The 19,849-nt window shown below is 41.6% G+C and overlaps 1 protein-coding gene across 8 annotated transcripts in view; it reads left to right on the top strand.

Annotated features, from left to right (window-relative positions):
* Positions 1-19,849, top strand: part of DLC1 (DLC1 Rho GTPase activating protein) — a 360,572-nt gene that overhangs the window by 178,193 nt on the left and 162,530 nt on the right. For 2 of the 8 annotated variants that reach the window (XM_036459003.2, XM_036459002.2), the window contains exon 1: positions 9,746-10,133. The exons of 5 other annotated variants lie outside the window; for them this stretch is intronic. In XM_036459003.2, coding sequence (XP_036314896.2) covers positions 9,761-10,133 — 373 coding nt within the window. In that variant the 5' untranslated portion in view covers positions 9,746-9,760. Of the gene's footprint in view, positions 1-9,745; positions 10,134-19,849 lie in introns of those variants that run through there. One more of the 8 variants, XM_045588924.1, reaches the window with a different exon arrangement.

Here is a 19,849-nt window from a genome sequence, read left to right as displayed (position 1 = left end):
AGGAGTAAACCACCATCCAGTAGTGACTTTGGACAGTCAGACGGGAGAAGGGTGGAATGACTTAGGGAAAAAAGCATTCCTAGTTTTCAATTTTGTAATCTTAAAAACCGCCCAAATGACAGTGAAAAATTATTACCATAGATTGCTGCAACAGACAAATATGTTATCATTCTTTAGTAAGGCTGCAATCCTTACAGTCCCCCTCCGTGGAATGTATTGTCCCTGCTCCAGGTTAATCTAAGTCCAGCCAAGTGTCAGTTCATCCAATTCTCTTCTTTAACCTCTTTCTCCCCCGCTTCCTCTCCCCTCCACTAGAAAGTGGAGGGGCAGTGATAAAGGGGAAAGGAACTGAGAAAGGATGAGGTGACATGTGCTCCTTTTTCTGCCTCTTCTGTTGAGTTGTCTCAGGATATCCTTGTTGTAGACCTTGAGAATGCTTCCAGCCTGCTGAGCAATGTAAGTGGTAAGCTCGGTGGTAAGATAAAGAAGACTCTACACATTTAGCTGAGAGAGGTCACCTGAGCTGAATGGTCCAGCGAGGATTGGGGGGACGGGGGGAAAGTAAGCCTTAAAAAACTGGGGAAGAAGGCATGAGACTTTGCTAGGCGAGGAAAATGATGTTGGCACAGTTAGCATAGTGGGAATGCACAAGGCACAGTGATGCAATTGTATAGCCCGGCCAGCTGGAGCACAGAGTTTGTGTTTGGAAGGAGACAGGTTTGGAAAAATGGGATGGGTCCAGACTCCAACAGGCCTTGAAGAATGATTATAATTTTTACTAAGAATAGTAAATCTTATTAAATTAGTCAGGGGCTATTATCCCAGCTGCAAAGATTGAGACAGCTTTATTTTTCATTCTCCAAAGAAATGCTAACCATTTCTTAAAAGCTAGCTACATAGAAAAGTTTACTTTAGAATAACCATATTGATGGTTATGACAAAATTGTCAATTATATTTCCTGCCACCCATTCTTTTGTTTGTTTGCTTGTTTGCTTGTTTGTTTTTAACGTTTTTGTTTTTATGTTCTTGCGTCGTTGATGATGAGTCTTGGTGCGAGATGTGAGCTACTCAATGTGCGTGAAATTTCAAAGACTCCCATTTCCTTTAAAGGATACTTTTTCGATTTCCAACTTGAGATATTAACAATACTATGTTGATCTGCCACACAAATAATAAATAGCAAGAAATGTGCAAATACAGCCATTTGTTTAATTCAAAGATTGATTAAATTTTCACAAAACAGTGTGTTACCTTTCTCTCCATCTAAACACAAGAAAACTAAAGTACCAGCCACTGAAGCACCCTCTCCAGATACTTCACACATCTATTTAGAGCAGGGTTTCCTAACCTATTTATGGTGATCGATTCTTCTCTCCCACCTACCCCCCGCCCAATCTCTCCTGAACACATACCATTTAAAAATATAATGAAAACAGCCCAGCCAGTGTGGCTTAGTGGTTTGACCCATGAACCAGGTCATGGTTCGATTCCCAGTCAGCGCACATGACCAGGTTGTGGGCTCCATCCCCAATGTGGGGCATCCAGGAGGCAGCCAATCAATGATTCTCTCTCATCGTTAATGTTTCTATATCTCTTTCCCTCTCCCTTCCTCTCGGAAATCAATAAAAACATACTTTTAACAAAAGAATATTCTAAACACTTCCTCTTGACCTCACACGGAATTGTGATAGCCCCCAAGAAGACCAGGCAACAGTGAGTGTGAGGGGACGCTTGAGTCAGAACTCCCATATTTGCAATTCAAGATCAGGGAAGCAGCAGCAGTTTCTTTGAACGATGCCATGTTTCTTTCATCCATTAATGAGGGTGTTCCCACATTTTTTTTAAAAAATGGAATTTGTCCAAAGAAGCACTTGCTAAAAACCTCCACTGTCCTCCGCCATCTGCCTTGTTCACTCAGACAGGAGTTCGCGTGACCTTCCCTGCAGATGGCCTTTCAGGTGAAATTTGCAGACGGCCCCTTCCCAGGTGGGTTTAATTTATGCAAACGAGTCGTGATGTTCCCTCCCCACAGTTCTTTTGTCCTTTCTCAGTGCCTTTATTTTTAACTTCCTTCTCCTGATTTGTCTTTATCTTTTTCTAAGCTAGTCAGAAGAGTAAGGGTTTCACTTTTGTCCTTTCTTTTTTTTCTTCTTTAAGATATTTAGGAAGCTTTTGAGCAGCTAGGGCATCATCCTGCCTGTGGGACCCAAGGCAAAGAGCTGACTGCTAAAACTGCATGCTTAGCACGAAGCAACTGCTAGCATCATGCAAAATTATGTGTGACTTTAAAATGAGTTATTGTTAGTAATAATGGACTTTTAAACCATAGAAGTAGTAATTAAGCTAATAGAGTGTAGATGTGGTCTACTGTAGCATATATGAAAGAATTATTTGCTAACAATTCAAGCTTTTTATGACAATTTTACTATCAATATTTTCCAAACATATATTGAACATTTAATGATATATACCTTGAAACATACAAAAATAAATATATAACATAGACATAAAAAATATTCTATATAATAAAGAACTAATATGCTAAATTAGACCAGACGGTGGAACGACCTTCCAGATGACCTTCAGGAACGACCAGTGGGCGGGGCTGCAAAGGGCAGCTGGGGCTGCGATGGGCTGAGCCCCTTGCACAAATTTTGTGCATCGGGCCTCTAATAAATCAATAAATGAAGCCAAAACCAGTTTGGCTCAGTGGATAGAGCGTCGGCCTGCGGACTGAAAGGTCCCAGGTTCTATTCTGGTCAAGGGCATGTACCTTGGTTGTGGGCACATCCCCAGTGGTGGGTGTGCAAGAGGCAGCTGATTGATGATTCTTCCTCATCAATGTTTCTAACTCTCTGTCCCTCACCCTTCCTCTCTGTAAAAAATCAATAACATATATTTAAAAAATCAATAAATTAAGTATTTGGGAAGAAATTGTTGGCTTATTTTTTATGAGAAAGAGTCTGTGAAAATTGTATGTTCTTTTACTGCTGTTAGAAGATTGCCTACTTGCTCAAATAAGCATTTTTTTAATATTCCATTAGGTGCCCTAAAAACAAATACATATCCTCCCAAATAGCATATCCTAATATAATAATGCTATCTAAAAATAACCTTATCATTGTTGGGTTAAAATGTTTCATTTGTTTTGGTTAAAAACATGCCAATACTAATAACACTACATGAATTGATACTAATAATTATTCTATATATATAGAATGAGTCTTTCATGATACGATTCAAATATATGTTATTGTGGATAATATTTAAGTGCCTTCTTTCTCATATAACTTGATCCAATAACACCACACTAGCATCCATTTCAGTATGCCCATACTCTCAACCAGTGACAATTCTCCAAGCAGTGATTTCCTCCCTACCTCTGTGAAGATGTACATATGATGGTCAGAGATTCAGAGTTCTGGGGATTTGCTTTTCTCAGAGAATTTTCAATAATATCAAAATTTTTAACACTGAGCTTCTATTTCCCAATGTTATCACTTCCATATGCTCTGTGAAATATTTACTCATAGAATCCATTGGTGTTTTGTTTTGTTTTGTTTTTCTGTTGAGTTGATAATGTATGTGTAAGGTATAGGGTAAGGGTTGAAGCTCATTTTTTCATGTGATTATCTAGCATCATTTGTTAGAAAAGATCATGCTACCCATTGACTTACCTTGGCATCTTGAACAAAAATAAGTTGAGCAGGTACTGTGGCCCTGCTTCTGGAATCTTCATTTTGCTTCATTGGTCTTTATATGTCCAGCCTTCTATCAGTACCACCCTGTCTTTAGTATTGTGCATGCATAGTAACTTTTGAAATCAGGTAGTATTAATCTTCCAACATTGCTTTCCTTTTTCAACATCTTTCTGGTTAATTTAGATATAGACATTATATTTCCATATAAATTTTAAAGCAATGCATCAGTTTAAAAAAAACAAAAAAAAAAACCCTACTTGAATTTCAACTGGTTTTACCTTGAATCTATAGATTAGTGTGAAAAGAATTGATATCATGACAATATTGAGTCTTCAGCTCCATAAGCAGGGCATATCTCTATTTATTTAGGTTTAATAATTTCTCTTGGCAGTCTTATGGCAATCAGTGTACAAGCTTTGTACACATATCATTAAATCTATCTCTAAGTAGTTCATATTTTTGACCACGTGGTAAATGATACCTCCTTATTTTAATTACTAGACATTAGACAAAAGTATAAGTATTTAAAGAACTATATACATAGATATAGACATAGATTCTAATGTTTTCCTTCCTGCCTCCTAAGGGCAATCTTATCCCATGGCAGAGATCAGAGATTTCTACTTGTACCAGAACAACGTGGTAAAGGTGGTAAAGTTAAATACACATATCAAAATCGAAACAGTCACTTGCAGCACGTAACCTGCAGGGTAGGGATTACCAATTGGATACACAAAAAACAAGTATATGCTCCTCAGAGTTACAGAGGCCTCACACTATGCATTCACTTCGCCATGGGCTTTTGGACACTTAAGTAACAAAGAATTGCATTTTTATGGACTGACCACCTCCTGGGCAGACTGGTTATGCCAGGGTAGGCATTGTCATTCGCTAAGCCTGATGTCCTGTTGCAGGTGCTGGCTTGCTCACAGGGCTTAGCCAAATGAGGTTTCAATAACTTCCTTTCCTTGTTAATGACCCAAATCCAAACATGCCATTGACTCAATAAACTTTCCCTTTCCCATCATGGTTCATGTTTTTTTAATAGAAACTTATCAGTGCTTTGGGTAGTCCTAACTGTTCTAATTGCTCCAAAGAAGGCTTAAATGAGTTGCCTCAGCAAATGAGAGAGGCCCTGTGACCACTCTTTTGCTACACAAGCTTGGAAAATAAGGTCCCTCAAAGCAAATGGAACCTAGAAACACTATAACATTAAATTTTAAAATTTTTGTTTGCAGTAAGAAGACAAAATTTATAAGTTAGACAGAACTAGATAAAATGTATAATATATTGCCAAATGTTTTTCTTGGATGGAAAATATTAGGGACACAGTAGAGCCAGAATCTCTAGCTGGCTAGACAAGAATCTCTCTCTCTCTCCAGGGATCTGGACGGGTTTGCAAAGCTGGCCCAGGTCAGAGAGCAGCCCCACCAATGGCTAATAAGAGCTCTTTATCACAAAAAAGCAAGGAAGTGAGAAGCTATCAGAGCATTGTGTGGCTGTTCTCATTTTGTCTTATAATCCCCAGGGGGGATCCTGAAAGAAACCAGCAAACTTCTCATATTCCCACTTCCCCCATCTGCCAAATTGAGACCACACTAATTATCACATATCGCCCTCAACTCTCAACAGCTTGAAAAGACTTGGTTTATTTGAAATTTGTGCAAATACAACTTGAGGAATTATGCTCTACACAGTGGATTCTAAAAAGCAATCTCTCTGTGTGGGGTATGTCTGGTGGCCAATAAATACAGAAAGCAAGCAAAAAGAAATAATAATAACATTGGCTGTGTATTGAGATGGTTTTTACATTATTCCCATGATACGTAGCTGAAATTCATCCATAAGAAGCTGATATACCCTCAAAATGAAATTTGATTTAATGAGTTTTCAGAAATGAGGGGACCAGCAGCCAGCCCTGTGGTGGACTCTGGGGAAGCCAATAATGAAAGCCTTCCTTGCTGCTCCTCTCCAAGAGTCTGCCAATAAGTCACATTTATGTTGGTATATTTCCTTAAGAAACAACAACATGCGAAACCTCATATTGGTTAGGTCTATGGATCATTCCAGCAATGAAACCGATGTTCGAATAAGAAGGTTTTTCCAATACCTGCCAAAATGAGCTACAAAGAGCTGGAAGGATTGTCCTGGGAAGGACGTGTTGCAGAAGGGGAGGGTCGTTTGGGAACACTTTGGAGACCAGACCTGGGTGCCCCATCATTAAATGTATGTGTTCAGGAAGAAGAAGAAGAAAAGTAAAGGTAAAAATTATGAACCACAAAAAGACATCAAATACATACCTACCAACAAGTGAATAAAAAAATCTGAAGAACAAAATGGACTGGTGAATATAATAGAATCAGGGACATAGAAAGGGATTAGACTAACAATTCTCAGGGGTAAGGGGGTCTGAGGGGTGTGGGAAGAGATTGGACAAAAATCTTACACCTGTGGATGAAGACAGTGGCGGGGGTAAGGGCATGGAGTAGGGTTGGGAATCAGGGGGAAGGGAGCTATGGGGGGCGGGGGGGACACCTGTAATAATCTGAACAATAAAGATTTGTTTAAAAAAATTAAAAATAAAAATGTGTATGTTGACTATGCTCAAGTTCTCATGGCTCCTTGCCCTGTGATTTCCATAGCTGGAATCACCCAAAACCTACCTGAGACTCAGGCTTCTTTCACATCCTGGGTGACTTTATTGGCTAAGACACATGTGTCAAACACAAGGCCCTCGGGCCAAATCCGTCCCGCCAGGCCTTGCAATGTGGCCCGCACCGCGCTGTCATCACTGCACTCCGCTGCGTTTCCATCACAATGACAGTTTATGACTGTTCAGTAAACCATTCGGCCCATGATTTAGGCTGGATTTTAGATTTTGGCCCCTTCTCTGATTGAGTTCGACATCCCTAGGCTAAGAGTAAGGAGCTCTGGCCCGCAGTTTAGTGTCCACGGATCCTAGATAATATCAATGGGTCATTATCATCAATATCATTAATTTCTGACCAAACTATTTAGGACTGCAGGCTTACTAAGCTTAACACATTGCGGACAGATCACGAGAATTCTCACTTCATATTACAACGTGTTTTACTATGTATCATACTTTAAAAAGATATTAGCTTGTAAGACCGTGTAATAAATAACCTCAAAATGCAACCGATATAATTTTGAAGTGTGCCTTTCACATTTATGTAAAACGTTTTTTGAACTCGTTCAATAGAAACTTATCTGGCCACTGGGTAAAGCTAGCAATAAAACTACTGGTCCGCAATGTGTTAAGATGCAGACAGCTCTTCAGTGGATCTGCCTTTTTCTATGTGATCTTTCTCTAGTCTCTTCTGTCTAAACTTTAGCTTCCTAATCTCTGAAGACAAGATAGGACACCTATATTGATCGATCTATATACACTAGTCTATCCATATATATATGGATCTAATATAAGTGCTAGTAGAACTTGTGGTATGTCATAGGTACTCAATAAATATTATTTTCCTTTATTGCTCCTTCTTCCTTTCTGTGTTTAAACATAACAAAGCTTTGTGCCATTATAGCCACTCATTGCTCATGACTCATGCAATCAGCTGTTGATATTTGTGCTAGGAATGATTGTATATCCTTTACTGTCACAGATCTAGAAGGGAAATGTAGGTGAGGCTAGTGAGAAGGAAAATTTAGGAATCCAAGCTGTTTGTTTTTTCCCCTCCTGTGTGTTGGCCCATTAACATGTTTCCATCATGGAACTTATTACATTATTATGAAATTATTTGTAGACAATGTGATTTCTCCTCCTCAAGAACAGAGTTGATGTCTTCACTTTCAGATTCCCCAGGCCCAACACAGTGCTTGGTTCAGTACTTGTGGCTATGGGTACTTTATCCTGTTCCTCTGCTATGAGAGATGGGGGGGGGGGAGAGAGAGAGAGAGAGAGAGAGAGAGAGAGAGAGAGAGAGAGAGAGAGAGAGAGAGAGAGAGAGCGCTTATTTTAAAATGAACCAGATATTAGGTGACCACATTTTTTAGATTTTTTTTTTTACAATATGTTTTTATTGGTTTCAGAGAGAAAGGGAGAGGAAAGAGATGGAAGCATCAATGATGAGAGAGAATCATCAATCAGCTGCCTCCTGCATGCTCCCTACTGGGGATGGAGCTGAGCCTGCAACCCAGGCATGTGTCCTGACTAGGGAATTGAATCGTGACCTCCTGGTTCATAGGCTGACTCATCCACAGAGCCACAGCTGCCAGGCTAGATTTTTTTTTTTCTTTTTAATGGTGAACTGTCCCTTGGAATTGCCTCCCACAGGCACAGAGGTCTGTATACCTCAGTAGTTTGTACCTCTTGATCTATGCCCAGCCCAACAATAAGGCAAAGGGGTAGATATCTACCAAGAAACACAGTCTGAGTTAGAGATAGTCATGAGCCTTAACAATTTGGAAACAATATAATTTAAGACTCATGGGTTACTAATATGCAATAGTACATACTAGTATTTCTCATAACGTGAGCAGCACCTTCTCACAATTTTAGGTCTGATAATTTATGTTCTGATAATTAAAATGTAAGTTGTCAAAGTTGATGGGGAAGAGGATGTATGCTGAAGAAATTTGGAAACTCTGGAGATCAATGTGGGTTGAAATTAGTTTCATGTTAGCTGAAACCGGTTTGGCTCAGTGGATAGAGCGTCAGTCTGCAGACTGAAAGGTCCAAGGTTCGACTCCAGTCAGGGCCATGTACATTGGTTGCGGGCACATTCCCAGTGGGGGGTGTGCAGGAGGCAGCTGGTCGATTGTTCTCTCTCATTGATGTTTTCAGCTCTCTATCCCTCTCCCTTCCTCTCTGTAAAAAAAAAAAAATCAATAAAATATATTTTTTTAAAAAGAAATTAGTTTCATGTTTAAAAATAATTATGAGAATAATTAGAATTTGCTTGGTACCTGATAATTTACAAAGTGCTTTTTGCACAATATTTAATTTCACAAAGGTTATGAACTGGCTCTTAGGTACTTGATGCTAAACCTTGAACATTCTAAAATGGAATGTAAGGGAAAGCGAGAAAGAAGATAATTAAAAATGCATTAAAAGATAGAAAATCAGCCAAAAAAAAAAAAAAGAAGAAAAAGAAAATCAGCCCAATTCACTGGCAGAGAAATAGACTTATCTGGCATTTTAGAAACCCAGCATATCTTGTAAAAGAAGCAGTGGGCCCATCTTTTGATTTCTGTTGGCGCTGTGTATTGTTTTGAAGGTTGTTTTTTATGTGCAGTGATGATGACTTCTGCTTACTTCATTTGGAAAGATGTGCAAAACCAAAAATGATTTGATTCAATCCTGAATCAAAGTAGAAGAATCCTCAGAGGGGAAACATGAGGGGCTGATGGATAGTTTGTTTAAAACTCAGGTACCCACCTAGAGAGAATCCAGACCGGCCTGCAGGCTGCCAGGACAGCCGTAGCTGCCTTCCCACAACCGCAGCTCAAGGCTGTTTTCTGTCTCATACACATCCTACTCCAAAGCCACGAGTTAATAAAACACAAGAAAAGATAATCACCTGTCAGGGAGAGTTAACCTGAAAGTCAGAGAGCACCCTACCTGCAACCCCTCCCAGCCTCCCTCATTTATATAGATAGATATAGATAGATGATATATAAATATAGATAGATGATATAGATATAGATGATATAGATATAGATATAGATATAGATATAGATATAGATGATATAGATATAGATGATATAGCTATAGATGATATAGACATAGACATAGACATAGACATAGACATAGACATAGACATAGATATAGATGATATAGACATAAACAGACATAGACATAGACATAGATTTTTTTTATTTTATTTTATTTATTTTTTTTTGCCTTCTGCCCTGCCTTTCCTTCAAAATGCAAGGTTCTGTGGGGCTGCCAGGGGAAAGGAGAGATGCGATTTCATAGCCGGACAGCCAGGCAGGGACCCAGTGGAGTTACTAGATTGCACAGGAAGCCAGGAGCATCCCAGAGCCGCGGAGGGAGGCGCGGCGCGGGCTCGGCGGTAAGCCTTTCCAGATGTGCCGGGGCTGGCGCGGGGCCAGGAGGCCGCCTGCAGTCGGCGCGCTCGGGGCCGCAGTGCGAGCCGCATCGCCCGGCGCCCGGCTCCCGGCTCCCGAAGGCGGAGGCGGCGCGGGGCTCGCGGGCGCCCGGTCCCTGTCCCCGGCCCCGCAGCCCGGGGAGGGCGCCTGCAGCCGGAGCGGAGCCCCGGGGGAGCGGGATGGGGCTGCAGCCCTGAGGTCCTGCGCGGGGATGGGGGACCCCGAGGCCCGCGGGATGGCGCGGCCCCTGCGAGCCCCTCTGCGGAGGTCCTTCAGCGACCACATCCGAGACTCCACGGCCAGGGCCCTGGATGTGATCTGGAAAAACAGCCGGGACCGGCGGCTGGCAGGTGAGGGCAGAGGGGGGGAGGGCTGGAAGAGGGGAGGGAGGGGAGGGGTTCACAGGAAAACAGTTAGATCCACACACAGGCTCCGTGATGAGCTGGGGTCCTGGGGGACCCCATCAGCCCAGCCGGGTCAAGTTCACGGCGGTCCCCGCAGGGACCTCAGGCTCCCGCGGATCCTGGAGGCTTCTGCAGGGTTTGGGGGTTTGGGTGTGTTTTTTCTGCCTAAGATGCCTCTGTCTGATGGTGGCTGGCTAAGGTTTTAGGAGAGTTGTGTTTTGTGGTGGTGGTGTTTTTAACCTTGAAAAACAAAGCGAGATCCCCTGGCAGCCGCGCGGGGAGGGGGGTCCATGGGGACCCGCTGGCGTTTCCCGGTGGCCCGGCTGGGCGGGCGCAGGCGAGGGGCCCCCAGGGCAGGGCAGGGCGTGTGTCGGTGGAGCGATCCCGCTGCCCAGCCGGAGCTGCTGGTATTTCCTCTGGCAGCTGGGGCCGTGCCGAGTTCCAAGAGTGTGTGTGTCAGGTATGTGAGATAGAATAAAGCAGAACCACAGTGGCGCGATTCAGGCGTCCTCGGGCTCATGTGACAGCGGCCAGAGGGCAGGCAGGCTGCGTGTGCAGGCGCGCGCCCAGGAGCCGGGAACTTCTGCCTCCTTGGGGTATTAAGACTATTCCGAAATGGATCCCCAATAGCAGCATCTCCAACAAGCAGCAGGCAGGAAAACTCCTAAGTCCCTCTACCTTCCCCCCACCCCCACCCCCACCCCTACCCCCACCCCCAAAGGTCCCCCAGTGGTGTTGAATGGCTCCTTCTGGTTTGCTTTCTAAGTCTGTGTACTGATGTCATGTCATCTGCACAGCTGGGTCAAAGATTATGTTTTCTTTGCCCTTTTTGGCGAATCCAGTTGTTGCTCATATGCCGAGGGAAGCTCTGCGTTGTTAAAAATATTACAAGTGTCAATTCCAGACCTCTGTGCCTTGTGTTCACAAGAAAAGGTGTTTTGTGTGTGTTTTTTCCTTTTGCACAACTGTCCCAATGTGACTTGAAAAGGGGAAATGTAAGGTTTGTGATTGTGATGAAGCAGATGATGGAGATAACATACTCATGACCTAATCATGGTCAGCTGGAAATTTTTTCCTAAATGCTCACAAACATCTTTTGGTTAAACTAAACAATATTGCCCAGGACAGAGAGAATAAGCATAGATAGGGGAGCAAGAGCAAAATATTTTAAATTTAACCATTTTAGTGTGGCTTTATAGTAAAATGTGATACCTTAAAAAAATCCAACTTCTTTAAGGTGTTTGGTGTAGTGATAAAAAATTGTATTTGGCTAGAGGGAGTTTAAGAAATAAGATATGGGAATATGGAATTCACAACTATAATTGTTTGAACCTTAAAAAATAAGGTGATTGCTTTATTGTTGTCTTGTTTGGCAAGTTCATTGTCACACATGGAAAGATTCCTCAAATAGTGTCTTGTAAAGGTGGCACAAAAATATCTTACTGTGGTTGGGTGTTTCAATTTGAGAGGAAGACTAATTCAAACATTCCAGCGTCTCAAGCTTTTGACAGATGTTGACTTCTGAGAATAAGGATATGATCCCTGGAAAATGCTGTCTCTGTTTTGTCATTTGTCTATTAAATATATTAAGTATGTTTTTATTGATCTCAGAGAGGAAGGGAGAGGGAGAGATAGAAACATCAGTGATAAGAGCGCATCATTGATCAGCTGCCTCCTGCACACACCCCCACTGGGGATCAAGCCTGTAACCGATGCTCAACTACATAGCCACACCGTCCGGACTTATCTGTGAAATATTAATGGTCTCTCTGGAGTCAAAAATAGAGCATCAAGTGAAAAATACTTAGAGAAAAATAGTTATTTTTTATGTGTGATGAAGCATTAAACAGGTCCCCTGAAGGAAGAAATTCTCTGTATTGCCCAGTTATTCTAAGATGAGTCTGACCTCGTAGGCACCTCACACGGCGGAGTATCCAGGTTCTGTACTGGAAGGAGGGAGAGGGCTCTGGCTGCTGCAATGGACCGATTGCTGGGGACTCGGACCCTTTCTGTGTCCTCCCCAGTTCTTGGTACATGGTTCAGAGTTCAGTCAGTGTTTGCCAATGGAGATCAATTTGGTCCCCATCCAAACCTCAAGAGCACTATGTCTATCCTTTGCCTCAAACTTCTCACCTGGACCCCACCCTCCCACTCACCAAAGACTTCAGTGGTTAATTATCTACAAAAAAAAGTCACTTCTCCAAGCATCGGTCCACTCCATATGTCCTGCCCCTTGGCCCGAATGGAGGGCAGCAGGAAGTCCAAACCTCCCGCTTCACTTGATGTTGTGAAATGAATCAGGTGACCGAGGAGAAGTGTTTTGAAGCCCCACAGGAAATACTTCGGTAAGTAGTACCACAAACATTGTTTCTGGGATGATCATTTCATCTCCTTTCTCAAAAACTAATCTGAGATTTCAGTTTCTTCCATAGAGACAAAATTTTAACTTGCCTTGTTAGATATTTTCTCTCTCTCTCTCTCTTTCATACACACACACACACACGCACACTTGATAACTTAAGAGTTCCTAGTTCTGCCCCAAATGATGCCATGAACAAAAACCATCATATACCTCTCGTGACCTTAAACTCCCTTATGTCAAAAATAGGAATTTCATCTGTGGTGTTTAAATATTCACAGTCTTATAAAAACAACGTACATAATAATTTAATTTAAAAAAAACATAAAAAATAAAATAAAATAAATAAAAACAACGTACAGAATTGCTGCTAGAAAAGGCTTCTAGGATGCGAAGAGTGACAGAACAGACTTTTATTACATACTCCTTTACATGTAACTAGAGGCCCGATGCACGAAATTCATGCAAAAGTAGGCCTTCCTTCCCCTGGCTGCCAGCACCGGCCTCCCTCTGGCACCCAAGACCTGGGCTTCCTTCCCTCACAGTCCGAGCTTTGCCTGGAAGGACGTCCGGTCTAATTAGCATATTACGTTTTATATTGCCTTTCTCTGCCCAACCACACAACCCACAGGGGTTTCTCTTAGTCCTCTTCTCTCTACAACCATTATTCCCAGGCCCACAGGTACACTGTCTTCTTTCCCAAGCGCAGAGGATGGCACGGAGTTTTGAGGGAATTGGAACTTTGGGTGACAGATGGGGTCCACAGCCCTCCTGTCTTACACTTCCTCTGAGTCCTCACCGCTCCTCTGCTTCCAACCTACCTCCCCTTGAGCCCAAGGGCATCTTGCCATCAGGGTGCATTCATTCCTGAAAACAAACCTCTTGCCCTTTAACCCTTGTGTAGAGGGTCGTGTAGGCTTTCTTAACCTTTTTTGTGCTAACGGATCTCTAGCATTCTGGTGAGGCCTGTGGGTTGCTTCTCAGGATAATTCTTTTAAAACAAGTAAAAGACATAAAATTCTAAGGGGAGCCAATAATAATGAAATGTAGGTGTCGAGGTATTTAATATTCATAGCACAAAGTTCTGATACAGTCATGAACATGAGTGAATTATATAACACACTATCGTGTTTCAAACATAAGGAAGTAAATTTAAATTAGGTATTTTTTAAAGATCCCAGTGTGCAGATTATAATTGCTTATCTAGAGCAAGAACAATCAACTGTACAGTAGCCTCGGATTTGTCTCCTTGTCACCAATCATCATGAATATGGGGAATATGGGGGAATATGGGAGAGCAACATCCATTCCCAGGTCACCCATGTGCAAACCTTCAGCTTCCCTGTTTGGTAGTTGAATGGGGCCAGCAATGTCACATGACCGCCTGTGGACAGAAAAACTGCCCTCACGTGTGGTCAGGGGCAGCTTTGATGACTCCCATACCTGTATAGCAGGGATGAGCGTAAGTGACAGTTTGGGATTTCTGCAACAACGGCAAATGCATGGAAAAGTCTGTGTGGGGACAGTCACAGGGACAGCTAATGCCATGGTGTGTGTGTTGGGAGGGGGGAGGGTGTGGAGGTGCAGCTTGTCAACCCTTACCATTAGAAGAAATGTGAAGTTTCCGTTAGAATTTAGTAAAACTAGAAATGAATATTTTTTCTCATCCAAGTTCATGGACACCCTGAATTCTATTGAGATTAAAAATCCCTGACTAATACCTGACACTTCCAAATACCACTCATCAATAATTATCAGAGTCTGCGATGCTGGGCCATTGTACATGAGATGGCTGGAGTTCCTTGATGTATATTTGACAAAGCTCCACCAACGAATGAACTGATACACCAGAAAGACTGTCTCTGAGGAAAAGTGAAAGGAACTAAAATTCAGACGAGAAAGAGACAGAGAGACTGAAGACAAGGCAAAGCCCAGATTATACACGCACAGTAGCTGTCATCAACTGGGAAGGTGGAATGAACAAATAAACTACAAAAGAAAATAAGCATTGGTCTTTCTTTAACATCTAGTAAGGTAAGGACAACTTATATAGTGTAAAATACACTGATCTATAAATATATTAAATCAATTCTTACTATTTGGGAAATATGACCTAGAAGGAAAAAAATATGAATGCCTCAACCTGCTATGAGACATGTGACACTGCTTCTAGAGCTAAACATTCAAAAGAGGAAGAAAAACCGAATTGTCTGTAAAAAAGGCAAAAAAAAAAAAAATGTAGACAAGTCTCAACCCAGATGAGATTCAATAGACATAAAATAAATTCTCCAAGTATCTGCATCAGGTTGGATCCCCTGGGATGTTTTGCTCAGCATCTTCCATCGTTTGTGAAATAAATGGTTGCCTTTCAGCTGACCAGGTCTCTGATTCACCAGCAAAAAGAATGCTCGACGTGCCGAGTGATACACTGGCTTTCAATTCCACGGGGCATCAAAAATCCTGGCCCCGGTCCCACGGCAGGCAACCACAGACACTGACTTTGTGAACTGTTTTCTGTTCATTGGATCACAGTGCAAAGCAAGTAAGGGCATATGTAACGCCTTTTCATCAGGAGTGATGCATGCCCCGAAATATGCAGGCTGCTCCCGTAAACAAAGGCTTCCCTAGACATACGCAACGCTGTATAACGTTTTACAGGGTCTGAGAGACAACCGCTAATGATGCTTCATGTGTCACATTTCTGGAGGGCAGATGTGAGCGTGTATTTATTCAATTAGGGACCACTATTTCCAATAAAAAGAAGAGCATGTTGGTGTGGAGGCCAACTTTGATGAGAGAAAACAGTGGCTAAGAGAGCTGGCTGGGACATCAGACTGCCTGGGTATGGACCTGGCTCTTGCACTGGGTAACTTCGGGCAAGTCCGTTTATGTCTCTCCAATATAAAGAGGTTAATAATAGTGCTATACCATAACATTGTTTTGAGAATTAAGTGAGCAACTAGGCAGAGTGCTTAGGGGAGTCACTGACACATAGTAAGCATTCCATGCGTTTGGATTTTGTAATCCTCCTTCCCTTTCCCTTTTACCCTCCTTCCCTGGGAGTTCTCCCTGTTCGCATGACATTGCTGTCATTTTCCTAAGCCTCCTGGGCAAAACTAGTTCAACCAGTCCAAAAAGAAATAGAAAAGAAGAGGTTAAAATGTTCATGGTGAATGGGCATTATTTCTGTACCTTTGGAGAAAAACAAAGAAGATTCTAATGGAGGTGATTTTTTATTTATTTTATTTTATTTTATTATTTATTTATTTATTTATTTATTTATTTGCATGCAGACCTTGAACTCCAAAATGAAATGACTTGAGGATAACTGTTCTTGCACATTTAATGAAGGAGTCAGTCTTGCATGTGAGTTTGTCAGGCTAGATCTACCATATCTGAAAGCCATCCCCAGCGAGTTGGAACCTGCTCTGAAGATTGCTGTATAGATGCAGCCAAACATGGGAAAGAGCAGCGGCTCCAGAACGCAGAGGCTTCAAGCACGTGGCCCCGCGCTGGTATGGGAAAAGGTGTGCGAAATGCCAAGGCTGCCTCGGGAGAGGGATATTTTGCGCGGCACCCTTTGGGGAGCAAGGCCTCTATAAATTTTAGTTCAAATAGTAAAGTGTGAGCAGTCTGCATATTTTTGCCAAAGGTTATTATACACAAGTAATGAGGTGTGTCCACAGTCAAAGGCGTGGTAGGAGGGGCATGTGAATTAGTCACAGGTCTGCTGAGGATCTGAAGCTGTAGTATGAAGCCAAAAGCGGATTTAAAAGAGCATTCCTGGAAGTTCTCTATTCCAGAGGAATTACGAGGGCCTCGGTTGAAGTTAAACTTGTCATTGTGTTTTCCAATTTCTAATTCTAGTCACTTTTAGTAATAACTTGTCATTCTTTTTTTATTTCTATTTTTAAATATTTTTTATTGTTGATAGTATTACAGATATCTCCCATTTCTCCTCATCCCTTAATCCTCCTCCTCCCAGCTCCTACCCTTCCCCCAACCAGGTCTTCACTACCCAATTCCCCTTGTCCTTTGGCTATCCTCTAAGTATATAAGTTCTTATCTCTTCTTGTCCCCCAACCCCACATCAACTCTGTTCCATGCCTCTATGCGTAGGGCCTTATTTTGTTGGTCAAGTCATGTTGCTCATTAGATTCTACAACTAATTGAGATCATGTGATACTTGTCTTTCTCAGATTGGCTTATTTCACTTAGCATAATATTTTCCAGGTCCATCCAGGCTGTCCCAAAGTGCCGTTCTTTTTTTAATTGAGGTGTAATTGACATACAACGTTATATTAGTTTAAAGTAGAGAACATAATGATTCAATATTTGTATGTGCTGCAAAATGTTCCCCACAATAAGTGTAGTTAACATCCATTACCATACACAGTTACAAAATTCTTTTCTTTTTTGTGTGTGTGTGTGATGAGGACTTTTAAGATTTACTCTCTTAACAACTTTCCAATAGGAAATACAATATTAACCATGGTAGAGGCCTGGTGCACGGATTCATGCACATTGAAAGTAAATTAATTAGAAGGTGGCCAGTGGGACAGGACTGGGCAAATTGGGTGAGACACATCCTGGAGCCAACCTCCTGTAGTTTCTTCCCACTCGGCTGCACCTGGAGCAGTGCTAGGGCTCAAATGGTGTCTGCAGAGTGAAGAGGGTCCTTTTGCAGGTGGGGTCCCTTGGCCTGGCCTGTGGGGATCAGGCCGAAAACAGTCCAACATCAGTGGTCCCGGATTGTAAGAGGTCACTCTGCAAAGTTGCTGCTCATAGCTCCTGTGTTGAGTGTCTGCCCCTAGTGGTCATTGAGCATCATAGCTATCAGCTTAGGCTTTTATATATATAGATTCATCATGCTGTACTTTATAACCCATGAATTTTTAATTTATAACAGAAGTTGTAGCTCCCTTCACCTATTTGGCCCACCTCACTCCCAAGTCTGGCTTGTTTTGTTTTGTTTTTTAGAATTCTACATATAAGGGTGATCATATGGTATTTGTCTTTCTCTCTCTGATTTATTTCATTTATTAGCATAATGCCCTCAAGGTCCATCCATAATGTCACAAATGGAAATATTTCACTCTTAATTTATAGCTGAATAATATTTCATTGTATTCTATGTACCACATTTTCTCTATCTATTCATCTGTCCATGGACATTTAGTTTTTTTCATATCTTGGCTATTGTAAATCATGCTGCAGTGAGCATGGGGGTACATATATCTTTTGAATTCGTGGTTTTGTTTTCTTTGGATAAATACCCAGAAGTGGAATTGCTGGACCATCTGGTAGTTCTAGTTTTAATTTTTTGAGGAACTCCCACTGTTTTCCACAGTGGCTGCACCAATGTACATTCCTACCAAAGGGCACACGTTTCCCTTTTCTCCACATCCTTGCCAACTCTTGTTATTGCTTGTCTTTTTTATAATAGTCACTCTAACGTGATATCTCATTATGGTTTTTGATTTGCATTGCCCTGATAATTAGTTATGTTGAATATCTTTTCATGTGCATGTTGGCCATCTGTATGTCTTGTATAACCTGTGATTCTTGAAGAAGGAGGATGTGCCATGTGCTGGCATTATTTGTGTGATGATGATGATGATGATGATGATGATGATGAGCTTGTACCGATCCTTCTATGCTCTTCCCCATTGCTTGTGAACAAACACTGCTATTTTTGATGCATTTGTTTAGAATGATCATTAAAGACTTAACCAGTTACCCAAAAAGCAAAGTTATCTACTCCTTACTGATCAAATGCATGACTGTAGTGCTACTGTTGCACTTCTCAGCCACAGCCAAAGACTAGGTGTGTAATGTAAACTAAACACATTTTTTGTAATATGAACTAAATCTGACACCTAGCAGTAGGTGTCCATTTTCCACTACTGATCATGGAAATAAAAACATTTGAGTCGTGGTAAAGAGCTTCTTTGCCCCTCTGAGAATATGACAGTAGTGGGGTGTATATGTAAGTAAATATAGGTATTTTGGTTGAACTTTTATCCACAGTATCATTGGTATGTTCAGCCAGGTAAGTTATTGGACATTCCTCAATTTGAGAAAATTCTCACACTAGTAACTGGACTAACTTACCTGGTTGCTGCTTCTGCTGAATAGAAATAAAAACATGCAGTACCCCACTGTGATTTTACTTCCGTATGCCCAGGGAAGTAGTAAGGTTTGCATTTTTTGAGACAGTCATTGACCCACACCTTGTATTCAGTGTAACGCAAATGTATTCCAGATAGAAAGTTCCATAGAGCATGAGAGTGGCAGCCAGGAAGTGCTGAGTAAGAAGAAAGTTCATTTTATGATTTGCCAAGATACTTACCCGAACTCATTTTTTTAAATATGTTTTCATTGATTTCAGAGAGGAAGGCAGAGGGAGAGAGAGAGAGAGAGAGAAATATCACACCCCTACTGTGGATCAAGCCGGCAACCTTGGCATTTGCCCTTACCAGGAATCAAACCATGACCTCCTGGTTCATAGGTCAACGCTCAACCACTGAGTCATGCCAGCCAGGCCCAAACTCATTATTTGACAATAAAAATACCTTAATGTTGAACTCAGTTGCATATGAGGGTTGTCAGTTTTCATCCTCAATAGCAATATTCTCCAATCAGTCATTTTTTTAATTCAAGAACTGAAACACTCAATAAAAAAAATTAAAAATAAATAAATAAATAAATAAATAAATAAATGACTTCTAGACAGTGGAAATCACCAAGACATAGTAAAAAACATGCATGTTATTGCGTGGTGGTCTCTGAACATCCTGACCCATATATCACTTTCTCAGTCTCTTGGGGGATTTATCATTAGCAGGAGCACATCTATCAATTAAATACACACACACACACACACACACACACACACACACACTCCCATCAGGATGCCATGGCTTCAAGGACCCTCTCTTCATAAAAGATTGAGGATTCCTAATTTATAGGATGTTGACATAAATGTCACAAAGTAGCCTCTGGTTGTGGACAACGTGGGGTGGAGGCGGGGATACAACACATCTAATGATGTCTAGACTTGGTTTCATCTTGTAGGGTTTTTGTGTGACACATTTAGCTTTTACAGACAACTCTCAAATCCTGACTCAGCTATTCCTTGTGGTTCAGTTTATCATGATCCATCATCTCCAGTATGGTTTTGAATAGCAGGATGTTGTGGGTCCAGATTGAAGTGTGACCTCTGAATGTTTTCCATTCATGCTTGATTACTATATCCTAGAGGTCTAGACAGTGTTATTGGTTTTTCACCAACATAAACATC

This window comes from Pipistrellus kuhlii, unplaced genomic scaffold, assembly GCF_014108245.1.
Source record: "Pipistrellus kuhlii isolate mPipKuh1 unplaced genomic scaffold, mPipKuh1.p scaffold_m20_p_3, whole genome shotgun sequence".
In the NCBI taxonomy this organism is placed as follows: domain Eukaryota; kingdom Metazoa; phylum Chordata; class Mammalia; order Chiroptera; family Vespertilionidae; genus Pipistrellus; species Pipistrellus kuhlii.
Note: the sequence above shows the minus strand (reverse complement) of the source record. Positions and strands in the feature narration are given on the sequence as shown.